Source organism: Nicotiana sylvestris, chromosome 12 (genome assembly GCF_000393655.2).
Source record: "Nicotiana sylvestris chromosome 12, ASM39365v2, whole genome shotgun sequence".
NCBI classification, from domain to species: domain Eukaryota; kingdom Viridiplantae; phylum Streptophyta; class Magnoliopsida; order Solanales; family Solanaceae; genus Nicotiana; species Nicotiana sylvestris.
In genome coordinates, this window is record NC_091068.1 from 34,909,361 (window position 1) to 34,926,009 (window position 16,649).

A 16,649-nucleotide genomic window follows, 5' to 3' on the forward strand; every position below is an offset into this window, starting at 1 on the left:
AATGCGAAGATATACCAGACTGATTTGCGGTGGGTAAGTCACCGCATAACACACTATGCGACCGCATAAGTGTTATGAGGTGGATTCAAGCGACTTGCTAAAAGGCCAAAAATGCGGTGCACTATGCGATCACAAAGTGAAAATGCGGTCCGCAAAGTGCACCAACTCGTTGCATCTTTACCACCAAATTAGCCAAACACACAGTGTTGGTTTCCGCATAGTGAAAATGCGACCGCATATGTGTAGCAAACTACCCAAGGTGATTTTTCTTTCTTTTTTCATGCAATCTTACCCCGTGTCATGATCTTTTTGAATCCCCTGCACTCTAACACACACTTTAAATTGCTCAATTAAATCTATCTAACAAAGAATTAAAAACTCAAAGGCCAAAAAGGGTGTTACCACACATGGGTTGCCTCCCATGAAGCGCTTGATTTAACGTCGCGACACGACGAAGTTGGCGTTTCTTTTGCTTTACTCATTTGTCGGGCATGGACCATCTTGGAGAGCCAACTGTTCCACCAAATGTTTTTCTCCATCTGTGCGGTCACACTTCTTGCCTCGTTGTTTGGTAAGGCAATTGCTTCAACCCATTTGGACACATAGTCCATAGCTACCAAGATATATTTTATCCCACAAGAGCTTATAAAGGGACCCATAAAATTAACTCCCCACACGTCGAAGATTTCTATCTCCATCACAAAGTGCATTAAACCCTACTGTCAAAATGATAAAGCGTCGCCAATTAATTAGAGCTTTATATACTTATATGGATATTGGACCAACTGAAACTCCTGATATTGACACTTGTATTTCTGAGCTACACACACATTTACAAACTTTATATAATTATTATGCTAATATTGATGCTTCTTCGGTTGTAGATGCAAATATTCCTTCAACTAATCCTTCAACATCTGGAACAACTATGGATGATGATGATTGTATTCAAGATTATCAGATTTGGTCTACACTAGGAGAGCATCAACAAACCAGTAGCAGGAATATTGATGAACTACAATTCTACTTGCAAAAGTCACTAGAGCCCCTCACAAAGGATTTTCTACCACTGGGTTGGTGGAGGAGCAACTCAAATCAATTTCCTGCTCTTTCGGCAATGGCTCGAGACGTGCTAAATGTGCCGATTCCAACAGTCACATCAGAGATCGCATTTAGCCAAGCAAGGCAGCAGCTAGGAGATACCCATCATTCATTGGGCAGCAACGCTTTAGAAATTCTAGTGTGCTTCAGAGATTGGATAAGATTAGAGCGGCGAAATCAAGGGCGTGACGAGGTAGACGAAGAGGAGGACCAAGAAATTGGAGATATAATGGTTTATGGTTCCGATTCAACCAATGCCGGAAACCAAGAACCTCATGTTGACATGGAAGAACTTACAAAAATGATGCAAAGCATGTGATGTACTATTTCTTATTTTTTATAATTATTATAAACTTTTAATTTGCAAGTTCAAAAATAAAAAAATCAAAAAAGAACTTGCAAATTAATTTGAAGTATTAAAAATATAAATGAAAGCCTTCGGAGTTTGTTCCTTATATTGCCTATTGGTTTTACACTCTTATTAAATAATTTTTTGTAGCCACTTACTTTCTAATTTCAATTTTATAATTTTAAAATACAAATTTTAAATTTAAAACTTTAACAGCTTGTTTGGATGGTCGTTACCTATTGTATCGTATCGTATTGTTACTTTAAATACGATGTTTGTTTTAGTTGTTATTTAAATTTTATTGTATCGTATCATTAAATCCGTCATTACATAACGTCGAAATGTGCCACTTTATGTAACAACCGATTTGGTGTGGTTGCATCGTTATCTTGTCTTTTTCTCTCATCTCACCCTTCACTATTATTAAATTATTTTATTTTATCATTTATCATACCTTTTTATATAATAAATTTACCCCGTATCATAATTTATTTTTATAATATTACAAATTTATTCTTTATATTGCTAGTGCATGATATAATGAAACAAAGGCAAACGATAGAATCTATCCAAACATTGTATTCATCAAACGATACAGTACAAAACGATACAATACGATACGATACATTATGAAACGATGTGTAACAACCATCCAAACAAGCTGTAAACTTTAAACTTCAAAGTTTAATTCTAACCCTTAAAAGTTTGCAAATACTTAACTATCAATAACATTGAATAAAAAAAATAAAATTTAATTTTAAAAATAATAACTAGAGCTCGACCCGCCCGAACCCGCTAAGCCCGAATCCATACAGGCCCTAAAAACCCAGATTTTCCCAACCCGCTAAGAACCCGTTATCCCAGCCCGTCCGTTAAGCCCGCCCGATAAACACCCATAATAGCGCCAAAAGAAAAATAAAACCATTATCCTCCACCCTTTTCACCATTAATTAGTAGCACTGCATTTGTGCAAGGCAAAGAAGAAAGAATGAACACTTTCTGGGTTACCCTCTCTGCTTCTGTTATCGTCGTCCTTCTTTCCATAGCCTCACTTCCTCTTCTCAACAACAACGCCAATTACTTGAAATGTACTTGCTTATAAACACTAGCGTTTCTTCATTCTTTGTACAATTTTGAACAGTCAAATGATTCCTCTTCATAAAATTTCATTTTCTTAGTTGCAGACTTGCGGAGAAGTTCAAGTGAAGTTGCAGATTTGGTAGTGACTAATGGGACTATTTACACCAGTGATGACTCTCTCCCTTTTGCTGATTCTATGGCCATTTCCAATAGCAGAATTCTCCGCGTTGGCAACTACTCTTCTATAAAGGTCTTTTTTCTTTTTTCAGTTTTACTTGATTTCATTATTCTAGGATTATCATAGGATTGACCAGAAATCCCTAAAGCCAGTGGTGCACAGTTTGAAACTCAGTGGATGTGGGCCCCGACCTGCCCCTCTACCCTTCCCTACTTGGGCAGTGTTCAAACCCGTGGGCCTAAGCGCCTGTCTCCACTTAAATACCAGATTTTTGCGACAGAATTGAGTACTTGCTCCTAACCCATACATCACAAGCTGACACTTTTACCATTAGAATAAAGCCTTGGGGGCTAGAAAACATAAAACATGTAATCCACTAATTTGCACAAATTTCCTATTAAGCCCAAATTGATAAATTCATATCCTGCTTATGCTTTCCTGAGTTGTTGATAAATTCATATCCTACAGTTGAAATGTTCCATTGTTATATTTGACTTTCTATAGTATAGAAGAACAGAATAAAATATAAAGTTGCACTTGTAGAAAAAAAGAAGGATAAAGTTGTACTGAGAGGTGAGAAGAACAAAAGTCAGTTGTTAAAGTATTTTTGTATGTTGGGAAAGTATTACAGCTTTGTGTTGAGGGTTAAAATAGACACATTTTTGGGCAATTCAACAAGGAAAGTAGGAAGAGCTAGCATTTCGTGATTGAGAGAGTAATTGTTTAAGATAAAGTAGCAGCAGTTCTCACTTTTCTCTTTAAAGTAATAAAACAGACTGCCTTTTGTTGCTAGCAAGTGTTTAAATTAACTGAAACAAAGGTCAAAGGTGTATTGTATGTTAGGTGAGATATTTAAAATGACTAAGAAGGTTTGGATGGGTAAATATATTGCAGTAATAAGTGCTACTATTCAGGCCATTTGCTCCACTTAATAGTCTACTGTCCTTGGAACCGATGCAGGTTTTGCTCCTAAATCAAGGCCTAAGCAGTCTTTGGGATTATATTGCAGCTTGAACGCAATTCCATTGTATCACTTTTGGTTTTGAAGCTAGACGTTTACTGTTTGATCATGTTCATTGCCTTTTTCAACTGACTGATTTCATGAACTTTCCTCTGGATATGTATTTGATGCCTTCACGAGATCTGGAGATCATATTAATGAGTTCCAATAATATGTATCCATGCCGGTGTTTGTGACATCTTTCAATACTTCTGTACGATTAGGATCTGAAGGTCCCTTAGCTATCTTAGAGTAACTCGGGATTGAAGTGCAGTTTATATTTTTAGTTTCTTGGCGCATATTTGATTTCTAATTCATTTATCCCTTCATCTTTTCTCAAATGTTAAAGAAATGCAATATGGAGATTCAAGTAGTTGGTGAAGTATATACCATACTCAGAGCTTATGTTCAGGTTAGATGTGAATGCAGAAATTGGCAAGGACTTTGACTAAGGAGCTAAATCTACATGGAAAGATTGTGGTCCCTGGATTTATTGATTCCCATGTGCACTTCATCCCTGGGGGATTACAGGTTTGCAGCAGTCCTACCATCTCATATCTGTGTTTATTGTCAATCATATCATCTAACTAGGTTCTTGACAAAGTTTGGCTGCAGAGTTGGTAATATTACATACTTCATACTGGGGTATGCTATTGGGTGCAGGGCATAAATCCCCTGAAATCGGCAGGGGGTCATTAAAAAAGTGAAAAAAGAAACTATCAAACTGGAAAAAGGAATATCTGTCCTCAGTAGGAAGAGTGGTTTTGATTAACAGCATACTGAATTCGCTTCCCACTTATCATGACTTTGTTCCCTATCCCTGTCAAGGTAGGGTAAAGGATTGACCAGTTAAGAACAATTTTTCTTTGGAATGACAATAAAAACATCTTTACACTTGATCAAATGGGAGATTGAGTAAAGAGGGGGGAATTGGTATCAAAAATCTGAAAAGATCATAACAAAAGCCTGCAATATAAGCAGCTTTACAGATATAGAAGTGGTACAGGCTAAATGCTGGATTTGATTTCCATAAAATACCACATGAAGAGGGAAAGGTTGCTGCTTATTCATTTCTTATAAATGTTTTGCAATTGAAGACTGAATGCATCATTGTAGCCATGGAGGTTTTTCCATCTAAGCTTTATTCATATAGTAAAGCATGCATAAGTTCAAATTTCACCTTTTTATTTTTGCATATGTTGTTGGTTTGATTTTATCTAGGCTTCTCTTTGAAACCCATCAACCTGCAACTCTCTGTAGTTCAAATGCCAATAGTTGATTATAGTAGTTCCTCTACAAATTAAAGTATAATATTGTATTCCTTTAACCTGTTATTAACTTCGGCAGATGGCACGAGTGGAGCTTCGTGGAGTAAATACAAAAGATCTTTTTGTGGAAAAAATTAGAAAAGCAGTTGCAAGTAAGTTTTATGTCTGCTGAGCTGCTCATACAACTATAACGTTTGTCACATTGGCATGCTCCGTCCTTACTTTGGCTGATACCAAGATCAACCCTTTTCTTGTCACTGGGTAAAAAGATAGTATATTCCTCCTCAGCAGCAAACATTTTCAATTACTTCCCCATTTATTACAACTTCGAAAACGGGCTAATTTCATAACAATTTTTGTGGCAATGGGATATATCATTTGTTTTATATCTGTATGCTTCAATGGCATTTACCACAATAAGAGTATTATTCAAAGCTCAATTAAGGAGCGTTTAAGACCTGAAACTTGGTGTACCATAGGTTGGGCGCTCTGCTTTGCTTAGGCCGTGCTTAAGTTCAGGCATCAAAGACGCTAAAGCTGTAAAGCATGTGTCTGATTGCTTCTGGACTCTGTTTGGAAGAGGGTGACTCTAAATAATAAAGATAGCTGGCAAATGACATATAGATGTATATGTTTGTGACTAAGAATAGGACACTGTGAAATAAGTATAACAAAAGTACTTACTAATTTTGAATAGAAACCTAAAGTTACATATTTGCATCTGAAACATAAACTAGCTCATGCTTTCACACACTCAGTTTAGCTTGTAATGTGTTGTGACTTTGGGTAAAGTTTATCTATAAGGAGCAGATGTCACATGAAATACCCTTATCAGTTTGTTATAAATTTTAGCAATGCTATTGATTGTCTTTTTGGTTATCAAATACTCCCTCCGTTTCAATTTATGTGAATCTATTTCCTTTTTAGTCCGTGCCAAAAAGAATGACCCCTTTCCTTATTTGGAAACAGTTTACCTTTACACAATGATTTATAGCCACACAAAATATATGTGCCTCATTTTACACCACAAGATCAAAAGTCTTCTCTCTTTTCTTAAACTCCGTGCCCAGTCAAACGGGTTCACATAAATTGAAACGGAGAGAGTACAAATTAACTATCTTTATAAGGTAATAACATATTCATTCTTCTTTCTTTGAGATGATTTTCTCCCTCTACTTTTGAAAATAGCGAATTTTTTTACTTATTGAAAATGGTTAATTACAATGCCTCTGGGGTGTGGCATCTGCTAACAAAGAAAAGAATGCACTTATAATAAGAAGAGGCTCAAATTCTGAAAGTCCATTGAGGATTTTGTCTAAGGAAAATGAATGAATAATATATATAGTATTGGCTGTCTTGAATTGAAACTAAATAGTATCAATTTTATCATGTCTTTCTTTGGAAATTCTAATAGATGTGAAAGAAGGTTCTTGGTTACTAGGTGGTGGTTGGAATAATGATATTTGGGGAGGTGATTTGCCAATGGCCTCGTGGATTGATAGTGTTACTCCTCATAATCCAGTAAGATATTTTCACGAAATTACTTTATTTCGCTTTAGAAATTACATAAATCTGTTGTTTAAGATTTGGCATTTCCACATGCAGGTCTGGTTAGCAAGGATGGATGGTCATATGGGTTTGGCTAATACGTTGGCTCTAACACTTGCTGGTATTTCACGTAACAACGAGAATCCAAATGGTGGAGCTATCATTAGAAATAATGACGGGGGTAATACATTTTTCATCTTCATATATCACTTTGCTTCTTAATTATTCAGCAATGCAAAACTTGTGAAATGGCCATTGGCCACTTGCTAACAACAATTGGGTTGGTCAATGGAAATGTGATCTGATTTGAGCCTAGACTATTTCCGCTTCACCTAAAGGTTCCAGCTATAAGTGTTGTCCAGTAAGGCTCAAATTATTTTTCGAATTATACCTAACTCTTAGTCCCACTAAGATTGCTACCCGTAAATACTTTTGTTTATGAGAACTTTGGAGATTGATTACTGTTGATGAACTCTTTAAAATGGTGTATTCGTATATTGCCTTGCAAATGTTTTTTCTTTTACCCTATAATGTACACAGAAGTAAAGAATCCTACACAAAAACATGAATTTCTATGAAGAGCATTCAATCATCATGAGTGATTGGAACATCATATTTGCATTTCACGAAAAAAGAAAAATAATCAACTAATATGTCCAAATGGTATTTTGAACTCCTTCAAAAGCTGTTTCTTCCTCTCTTATTCTCGTTTTGTGTCCACATGAAAAGAACTACTTCCCATGCTCTTATTCTCATAGTTTTTGAAATCACCAACTCAATTCCAACCATCTTGTACAGTATATAGTATAGCCAGTATGCAACGGAGCGACGAATCAATTACAAATTGACTTCCGCTTTCACTTTCTTGACATAAAACATCAGCTATTGTTAATTTTCCATCTCGAATGCTGAACTTTTAGGGTGGCTCCATGACTTTGTTAAAGTGAAGAAAGACACTTCTCTAGGTGCCTTAAGAACCCCTATTGAAGAATGAGGGGATTCCCTATGTTTCTTCTATGAATGTCATTGAAGGGGAGCCCTGCAGCGATGGTAAAGTTGTTTCCGTGTAACCTATAGGTCACGGATTCGAGCCGTGGAATCAGCCACTGATGCTTGCATCAGGGTAGGCGGCCTACATCACACCCCCTTGGTGTGCGACCTCTCCCCGAACCCTGCATGAACGTGGGATGCTTCGTGCACCGGGCTGCCTTTCTTTAACGAATATGTCTTAGATCGGCTTAAATGTGATGATCTATTCCTCTGTTTTTCCATTTCTGTCTGTGTTTATCCATAAATAATAGTCTTTGCTGGTATAGTGATCCAAGCAAGCTGTTGAGCTCTTCCCTATCTAATCTTGCAGGTTTCTCCTAAAATCAGGTCCCATACAATTCCACCTCTGTTCACAAAACTGGGCTATTAGTGGCTTCTACTAATTGGGATAGTGAAGATGGACTGGAATTGAAGGCTTCAAATAAAGGGACATCATCGCTCCATTCCTCCGCAGCTTTTTGTTTTAGAAAGTATTCTAATTCCATGCCCTATAAAACTAGCATATCCTAAAATCCCTACACTTTTATTGTCTTCATCCAAAGAGTTACATCAAAAAAAAAAAAAAAAAAGAGTTACATTGTGCTGTAGGGTGATCTGGTCAGTCCTCCTATTCCACTCAAACTCTATACTTGTCGATAAATACCGTCCTCCACAATGCATGATATTTCTTATCGAAACCTCTAAATGCATTTTACCTAAGAGCCCTGTAAGACAACCGCCGTCCTTTATTTGATTTGCACCGGGTGTCCGAGTCTCTACGAGCCCCGACTAATCCCGGGGGTGCACAGACCCTCGGTAAGGAGTTTTCCGCAAGTGCACCACGGTTAATTCAGGTTTTACCCAGTCCGATGGCCCTCAGAAATTGTTTGCATCCAATGGGTTTCGAACTTGAGACCTTGAAAGGGAGCAAACCCCAAGGCTCAAATCAATTGCCACCAGGCCAACCCCTGAGGGTTCAACCGTCGTCCTTAACCCCCTAACCTATAACTTTTGTACAGGATGTTGCTATCTAATTCACTAGATGATGAAGCACAATCAACCTCTCCACCTTATGACCTCTAACTTGGCCGATTTATATCCTACAAAAGTTTATCTACAGTATTTTTAATCTTTTTGTAACAATTCCCGATAATGATACTAAAGATGAGTAGTATGTTGTATGCTGGATCGAGTGCTCTTACTCAGTGTTGACCTACTAGTGCTCTTGATAAGTGTCTCTTTCGACTTTGTTAGATATTTTTTTCTGTAACCTTGTTAGCCTCTTCTCGACTTTCTCATCACTAGATTCATATGGTGTGTTTGAGACTCCGAAAAAGAGCCAATCTTACAACTGAGAACCTTTACCAAATGTTCAATGTTCTGTACGTCACTGTTGGAAATTTATTTTCAGGCTCAAAACTATCTAAAACCATAGCAGCTTCTTCAGGTGTTGGAGCTAATCACTAGACCATCTACCCTTTGTTTGGTAGTGTGAAATGTGAATTCCCTCAAGCAACCTCCAACAATTGTTCTATTCTATTATTTGTTTGGTGCTTAACCATAATGAACATGTTGATGTAGGATCACCTTGTTGTAGACCCTCTGAACTTTCAAAGAAACCTATGAGTTCTCCAACCAAGTCTAGGAATTAGACAATAGTCTTTGTAAAGATGATCCATTGTATCCATCTCTACTCGAACCCATGTCTTCCATTGCAAAGTCCACAAGTTCTCGTTGACATTGTCATATGGCTTTTCCAGATTCAATTTGCACAGTATCCTTTCCTTCCCTTCCCTACTTTTTATCTTGGAGTCCACTAAAATGGGTTTGCAATTAAACCTGCATTTAAAATATTGTCTTCCTCCCACCAAAGTATTTCGTGATGTCGTCATCATAGCATCTATGCCTAAAGGAAAGCTTATTTATGAAATTCTTATCCAATAGACTTGTGGGTCTAAAGAATGTTCAATTCCCCATTCTACGTCTATATAAGTGCAATAAAACATGCTTTTAGGCTCCTTTCAAATTCTCTACCGAATGGAAATAATTAAATGCACTCATGACATCCTTTAATTTGTAGCAGAATGATTTAAAATATGTTTGGAACCATGCGTACTTGGGGCTTTGTTCTCCGCACAGCATCTAATTGCCTCCAAACTTCCTACTCTGAGAACTCCCGCTCTAACCACTGACATTCTGAATCTTCACTCCCTTTTAATTCTGGCCTCCGCTTTACATCTTTCTCATCTTCCTTGTAGAGTCGTGCGTAAAATCTGTCAATAGTTTGAGGTTTTTTGTTAATTGCCAGTATCATGAAAGTGTCAAGGTTTAGTTTCAACTTTACCTAGGTTATGTTTTTCCTGTCACAGTCTAAGTTTCTTATAGTTTACTAAGCTTTGAGGACATGGGTCTATGTACTTTTGATGCTTCCGTGTTTGGTTCAAATAGCCAATGCTTTGAACTAGACGGACTGTGTTTTCTGCAACTCAACACAATGTAATGTGATTTTTGATACTTCTGAAGCATGCCTGCAATCTTTTTCAATATTCTCTTAAAGCTGTTCAGTTATGTATACATGTATGATTTTATTATGTATACATGTATGATTTTATCTTTTTGTTCATACCAAAATGTATTACTGAAAACTTGGGGGACATAATCATGATTAACAGTGCTTCTCGAATCAATATGCTTTAATGTACCCATATCAACTGCCTTACCAAAAAAAAGTATCCAGATCAACTGCGCCAGCTTCAATGAAGTTTGCTAAATTTAAATGCTCAAAGAAGTTAGAGAAGATCCTTACCTTTTGGAGTTTGTTATTGCAGAACCTACTGGCCTGTTGATTGATTCTGCTATGAAGCTTGTCCTTCCCCACATCCCAGAAGCCTCAGTTGATGAAAGGAGGGAAGCTCTGTTAAGAGCTAGCAGCCATGCATTGAAGAGGGGTGTCACAACAGTTGTGGATTTTGGCAGATATTTTCCAGGGTCTTCACCTGAGTACCCGTGGGACGACTTTTCAGGTTTCAGTTCCAACCAGAAATAAGATGGAATAAAATCACTTTACTTTCCTTATGGTTACTTTACTAGAAAGGATAATGCCTCTTTATAATTGTACTACAGGAACGTTAAACATTTCAAAGATAAATTACTTGTTCAGAGATGAGATGAGCAAATTGGACCAACTTTCTAGCTTTTCAACTAGGAGTTAGAAGTTGGTCTGTTGAACATGTAAAAAAACAAGCTTAACAACTAAATTTTGTTTTCCTTCTCTTTCACTACCCTGAGGTATCACAATGGACCAGGTTTTTTGTGTGGTTCCTCCATAAACCATGTAGGGACGGGGTATTGGGGGAATAAAGTTGATTTTATGCATCCATAGGCCTCGTCACTGAAAGTTGCCAGTAAGTGTATAATCTATAGGCAATTTTATGTGCCGTGATTGTATTGTTTTAGTTGCTTGGCAAATTGTAACTAAGATCTAAGTTGCTCGGACAGGGGTGCGGGTGTCCGACACAGGTGTGGATTGGAGGTCGGATCCTTCGAGATGTAAAATCTAAGATTCGTGGGTATGGATCCTAGTACGGATACGGGTGCGGGAATCTGGCTAAAAATAATTCGAAAATATAAAAATATCTCTAAATTATGAGAAAATTTGTGGAATACTTACGTATAACTTGTAAAGTGGAGATTTCTTTTTTATTCTCAAGTTGTAGATAAGTAAAGGATTGATTTCCTAGATAAGGTATGCTATTTTCTTTAAATTTTCCCTAGTTTTGGTTCTTATTTCTTGAATCAAATTGTATCTCGTCTCGAAGTTTTCCAACCGTCGGGGTCAAAGTACCCAAAATTGTTTGACCAGATCCAGTACGGATCCCATACCCACACCCATACTAGTGTCATGTCGACACGGGTGCGGCACCTAAACTGTCGTGGCGGAGCAACTTAGACTAAGATTATGACAGAAGCGTGGGAACCAAATCAGTTATTGGAAATTTTGTGACACACTTCAAGAGAAGAAATGAAGGGAAACGAACGTGTCTGTTAATATCAGATCAGTTAAGGTCTAAGACAAAACTGCAATGACATATATTCCAGTATCACCCCCCCCCCCTCCAAACTCTCTGTGTCGTTTGCTTGCTCACTCTTTCGGTGGAAGTTGCATTTCGTCCAAAATTAATCAGAAACTTCATCAAATTTTTGGAGGGGAAGGAGAGTCTGAAGGGGGCTGTGGGCTGAGAACAATAGGCCATAAAGAACAGCTCTGGGCTGGGTGGTCAAATGCTAAACAGGCTCTGGGCTGGGTGGTCAAATGCTAAACACTGAAGATCTTCCTCAACTGCTTCTCTATTTGTCATGCTCATTTTGTTATTCCCTAGCTACAGGTGGAACATTTATCTAACTTAGTCAACACTTCCCTTATAATTGCAGATGTATATAGATGGGCTGATTTATCCGGAAATATGATGACCAGAATTTGCTTATTCTTTCCAATGGAGACATGGTCACGGTTAGTGGTATGTCATGACTGACATTGCTTTACTGAATTGTCAGTCTTTCTGAGTTTTCCCTTGCATATGAAGATCTGATTTTTTGGCAAACCAGCTGACATGAACTCATGTCCTACCCTTCAGAATATGTAAAATTGCTTTAAGAACATACTAGAAGCTGAAATGGGAAAGCTAATGTTGCAGATTGCTCTGCACCTTATCTTGGTCCGTGGATATAGAAAAACATGGAAAGGTGCAGATCTTCTGAGTAAAAAGATTCCGAGGTTCTAAAGTTTTGTATTGTCTTTTCTAGTTCCTCGCCCACCTCTCCTTCACACTTGTAGGATCAGTAAAGTATATCATAAGTATAACTTGAATGTTAAAAGTACGCCAGATTTGTTTCAAGATTATACATGGGATTTACATAGGACTCAAATCCTTGGCTCTGATACTATGTAAAGAATATAGAAAGAAGAAATTTTGGATTGAATTGCTTGGACTATTCCCTCAGGCATGTTGGGGTTTAAATAGTATTTACAAGTAATCCTAGAAAGGAAGGAAAGTAATTCCTACTTTTAATTACACAATAATAAGGATTCTAATCCTTATTTTCCAAAAAAAAATAAAAATAATTCAAATCCTTTCCGGTATTTTCAAACAATGGCCTCCTTCTATATTAGCGATTTCCCAAATAACAACCAGCTTTTTTGAGTTTTTGATGAACTTTCGTTTGGGAAATGTTTTACATCTTTTTCCTAGAGTTGGCCCTTACATAAGATTCTGTGGTCATTCTTATTCTAGCTGCAGTGGGTTATGTTGCATATCTCCTTAAATGCACTTTTACTACACTTGGACTTTTTCAATCTTGTATTGGTACTCAGGATCTTATGAGCAAGTCAGGCCGCGTGCTGAGCCAATGGATTTATTTAGGCGGTGTCAAGGCTTTTGCTGATGGATCTCTAGGGTCTAACAGTGCATTCTTTCATGAGGTAAGAATAAGATGCTTTCTGGTTTCGGAGAGCCTCTTTAAACCACAAACTAGTAACAGGGGACCCGGGGGGGGGGGGTCCATTATGTTTAGTGTTCTGATATCTGTCGTGTCTCTTGTAGCCATATGCTGATGATCTAAACAATTATGGGCTACAAGTAGTGGATCTGGATAGTCTATACAACATGACTTTTTCTTCAGATAAATCTGGCCTTCAGGTGCTTTTTCTATTTTTATCAACCATTTCGTCTCTTCTGAAGTTGCAAAAAATCACTAGTCTTATGGGCTACAATTTACATTTCAGGTTAGCATCCATGCTATAGGTGACAGAGCTAATGACTTGATATTGGATATGTATGCTTCTGTGGCCTCTGACAAACAAATTAGAGACCGACGATTTAGGGTATATCCAACTGCTCTGGAGATTATTATATTTATCAATCAATTAAAACTCTCTTTGTTGGTTGATTTTATTAGGTCAGTTATTTCTTCAAGGACAAGTAATTTCTAAATATTCAACTATTGCTTCACAGATTGAGCATGCTCAACATTTGGCCCCAGGAACAGTGGCTCGTTTTGGTGAACAATCTGTAGTTGCTTCAGTGCAGGTTATTTTTCAGATGGTTGTTGTACCTCTTTCTTTTCTATTGAGACTAATTCTGTTCATACATATAATAATTTGGAGGATTTGAGCAGTATGCTTTTAATGCACGCCAAAGATTAAACGTCTAGATACTTTGACATTCAAATCTATTTGTAAAATATATGCAAGATGCCAGGACTAATGAGTTATCTACAACTTCCTCTAAGATCATCACTATATTGCTGTTGTTATGTTTTAGAAATCTGAGGCTGCTCTAGGTTTCCAGGAAGCTCTTGATAAATCCGGCGAGCACCTTTCTTGGAACCTTTTTAATTACAAAGATATATTTTAATTAATTATAGGACTAGGATCTCATGCTAAAGCTATAACCAATAGTGGAAGAATTTTTTATATAAGCAATAAAAATTTTCGTAATCATTGGATAAGACCATACCATTAATTTAGGAAAACAAACTGGTTATGTCATTCAAATTCCCTAATCTATTTTCCCAGTAAGTTAAAGCAACGATGGGTCGGGGAGCATTGATCTCAATCAAAATTAGAGACTTCTGTCAATTCTCTAACCTATTAATGTAGTCCAATTTGACCAGCTATTTCAAAATCAGAGTACAAACATCTTTCTTCTGCAATGGAAGATTCTTGGAGGATGTAGATTGTATTGCATCGATTTCTGATCATAATCTCAAGCCATCGTTGGATCTTGTGAAATGAGAGTTCACTCGAAAAATCCATGTCTCTCTTAATGTAAAGTCTTGACTCGAACGTAAGCATCCCTCCAAATTAGTTGACTTTAAATTGGAAAACTATGTAGGGTGATATCTTCAATCATTTTCTTTTTTGGCCTGCAGGCGATGTTTTTCCCTTGACATTTTCTTGCAATATTCTTGCCACACGCTCTTCCCACAGTTTCCATTTTTTTCGGCATTGAGCTTGTCATATCAATTTCTAAGTTTTTCAAGATGTCTCAACATAAAATTGTATAACAAAATGCAAATCATAACAGCCAGATCACTTATTGGATGATGCTGATTCTGCATCTAAAAAACTTGGGTGTGAAAGGGCTGAAAGAGGATCTTATCTATTCAAGTCACTCTTGACTAAGAATGCACAATTGGCATTTGGCTCGGATTGGCCGGTATGTGATTTCTGGATTTCATCTCTTTATGTTTCTGTCAGTACTCGATTTCCTGTTAATTCTTTTGTCATGTGTTTCTTTTGCTGTCTTTTTCAGGTAGCAGATATTAATCCTTTGAAAAGCATTAGGACATCGATGAAGAGAGTACCTCCTGGTTGGGAAAAGGCTTGGATTCCATCAGAGTGCTTGTGTCTCAAAGATGCATTAAATGCGTAAGTCACGCTATTGTTCTGTTTGACTCATTGATTGTTTCAGTAGTCCGTTCTTATCTACTCATTATGTAGCAAATCCACGGTGTTTTCTGTGTGAACCTGGAACTCTTTCAAGTGGTAGTTGACCAGTGAGAAGCGATATTTACTGATCAACAGGGGGAAAATCAACATCATAGTAAACTATACTAATCTGCTGCTATTTGTTCAGCTCTCTAGTCCATCTGAATTCAGCTTGATGATTAAAATGATTAATTGTAACAATAAGTTACAGCTAAGGTCTCATTTCATAATAATTACATTGTGATAAGATATATATCTTCTTAGAAGATACAGTAGTCGGTTAAGCCAATGCCACATGCTCGACTAAGTCATTTGTTGAATTGTTACGTCGAAATGCAAAATGCAATTCATTCTTTGCACCCAAGAGTGTGACCTATTGGTCAGTATTCAATAAAATGAGTTCAAACCTTGGAGACCAAGGTTCAAATGCCAGCGGAGTCAAAAAAAAACCAAGTGGTTTTTCCTATCGGCCTAAGCCTTGGTGAGTACAGTTACCCGATACTTGTACTGGTGGGAGGTACTAGGCACCCAGTTGAATAGTCAAGGTACATCCAAGCTTGCCAAATACCACCAGTTCATTTACCATTTCCTTCCCCAAGTTAATATTCTAATATCCTGGCACGTTTCCCAATATCTCTTATTTTGTCTTATCTTCATCTGGTGACCTAAGTCAGCGTAACAGAAATAACTTGTATCCATCATGTGGTTTATTCTAATTCCGTGAGTTTTTTCCCCTTAAAAGTATGTCTTTAAAATTCAGTTATCTATCCTAGCTTATTTTTCTCTGGCAGGTACACCATTTCGGCTGCTCATGCTTGTTTTCTTGATAAATATGTTGGATCATTGTCTCCGGGAAAATATGCGGATTTTGTCGTTTTGTCAACTAACTCATGGGAAGACTTTGCAACTGAAGTTTTTGCTGATGTTGAGGCAACATATGTTGGTGGCTTCAAGGCTTACTCCATAAGACCTGAGGATAAAAGTGAATAGAACAGGGATATGATAATTATGCTTAAAGGAACACATAAAATGGAATCCATTGTGCCAGCCAAGAAGCACGATATGCTATTTATTGAACTTGGCTTCGCTTTTATTACGAGTCCTAAAACTGTTAGTAGACAGGAGTGTGAATTTGATTTGTGAATATTCTGTGGCTTTTATGTAATGAAAGCGAATGTTTTTCCTTTTCAACTCTTGCGTAAGTGCTTCTGGAATCATAAGTGGTAGTGTTGCAAAATTTTCAAGAATGTTTATGATATGAACGGACGTGATAAGTATGTCGATGCCCATTGAGTGGCATTTATGTATTGTGTGCGATGAGGCTCAGAGTGCGCAATTTAAGAGCTTGTTGGGAAAGCCACTTAGGAGTTAGATTCGGATGTAATTGAGTGTAATTATACATTTTGGTATGTTTGTCTGGCCGAGTAATTACTTGGTCAACATAGAATTGTAGAGATGGTGTGGGGTAGCCACTATTTAAGGTGGTATTTATTTTTTATCCAACAATTCTGTTAGTTTATATGAATCCACCGAATTATAGAGTATCTGGTGCTCTATGAGTTTCCACTGAGAATACTAATTAAACAGTAAGTAAATGAGACACGGGA

The 16,649-nt window shown here is 37.3% G+C and overlaps 1 protein-coding gene across 6 annotated transcripts; it reads left to right on the forward strand.

Annotated features, from left to right (window-relative positions):
• The first annotated feature begins 2,374 nt into the window (after nucleotides 1–2,374).
• LOC104212461 (protein LONG AFTER FAR-RED 3) lies at nucleotides 2,375–16,233 on the forward strand. Of its 6 annotated transcripts, none has more exons than XM_009761725.2 (15): nucleotides 2,378–2,538; nucleotides 2,635–2,780; nucleotides 4,138–4,239; nucleotides 5,056–5,128; nucleotides 6,391–6,497; nucleotides 6,582–6,705; nucleotides 10,382–10,576; nucleotides 11,985–12,070; nucleotides 12,925–13,032; nucleotides 13,154–13,249; nucleotides 13,336–13,434; nucleotides 13,565–13,639; nucleotides 14,639–14,770; nucleotides 14,867–14,982; nucleotides 15,834–16,233. In XM_009761725.2, the coding sequence occupies exons 1-15, from the start codon at nucleotides 2,439–2,441 to the stop codon at nucleotides 16,030–16,032; spliced, it is 1,758 nt and encodes a 585-aa protein (XP_009760027.1). In that variant the 5' UTR covers nucleotides 2,378–2,438; the 3' UTR covers nucleotides 16,033–16,233. The 6 variants fall into 6 exon arrangements, with proteins under 6 accessions (XP_070021703.1, XP_070021702.1, XP_070021704.1 ...); XM_009761724.2 differs by having other exon boundaries at nucleotides 2,380–2,538; nucleotides 2,629–2,780; XM_009761728.2 differs by having other exon boundaries at nucleotides 2,380–2,538; nucleotides 2,629–2,780; nucleotides 6,418–6,497.
• The last annotated feature ends 416 nt before the right edge of the window (nucleotides 16,234–16,649 follow it).

What these genes read in the sequence shown, in the direction of transcription:
- LOC104212461 (XM_070165601.1), top strand. Translation starts at nt 2,439, where the DNA reads ATGAACACTTTCTGGGTTACCCTCTCTGCTTCTGTTATCGTCGTCCTT. An exon ending in CATTAGAAATAATGACGGGG is followed by an intron (nt 6,706 to 10,381) that starts GTAATACATTTT and finishes TTGTTATTGCAG; the next exon opens with AACCTACTGGCCTGTTGATT. An exon ending in CTGTAGTTGCTTCAGTGCAG is followed by an intron (nt 13,640 to 14,638) that starts GTTATTTTTCAG and finishes AAATCATAACAG; the next exon opens with CCAGATCACTTATTGGATGA.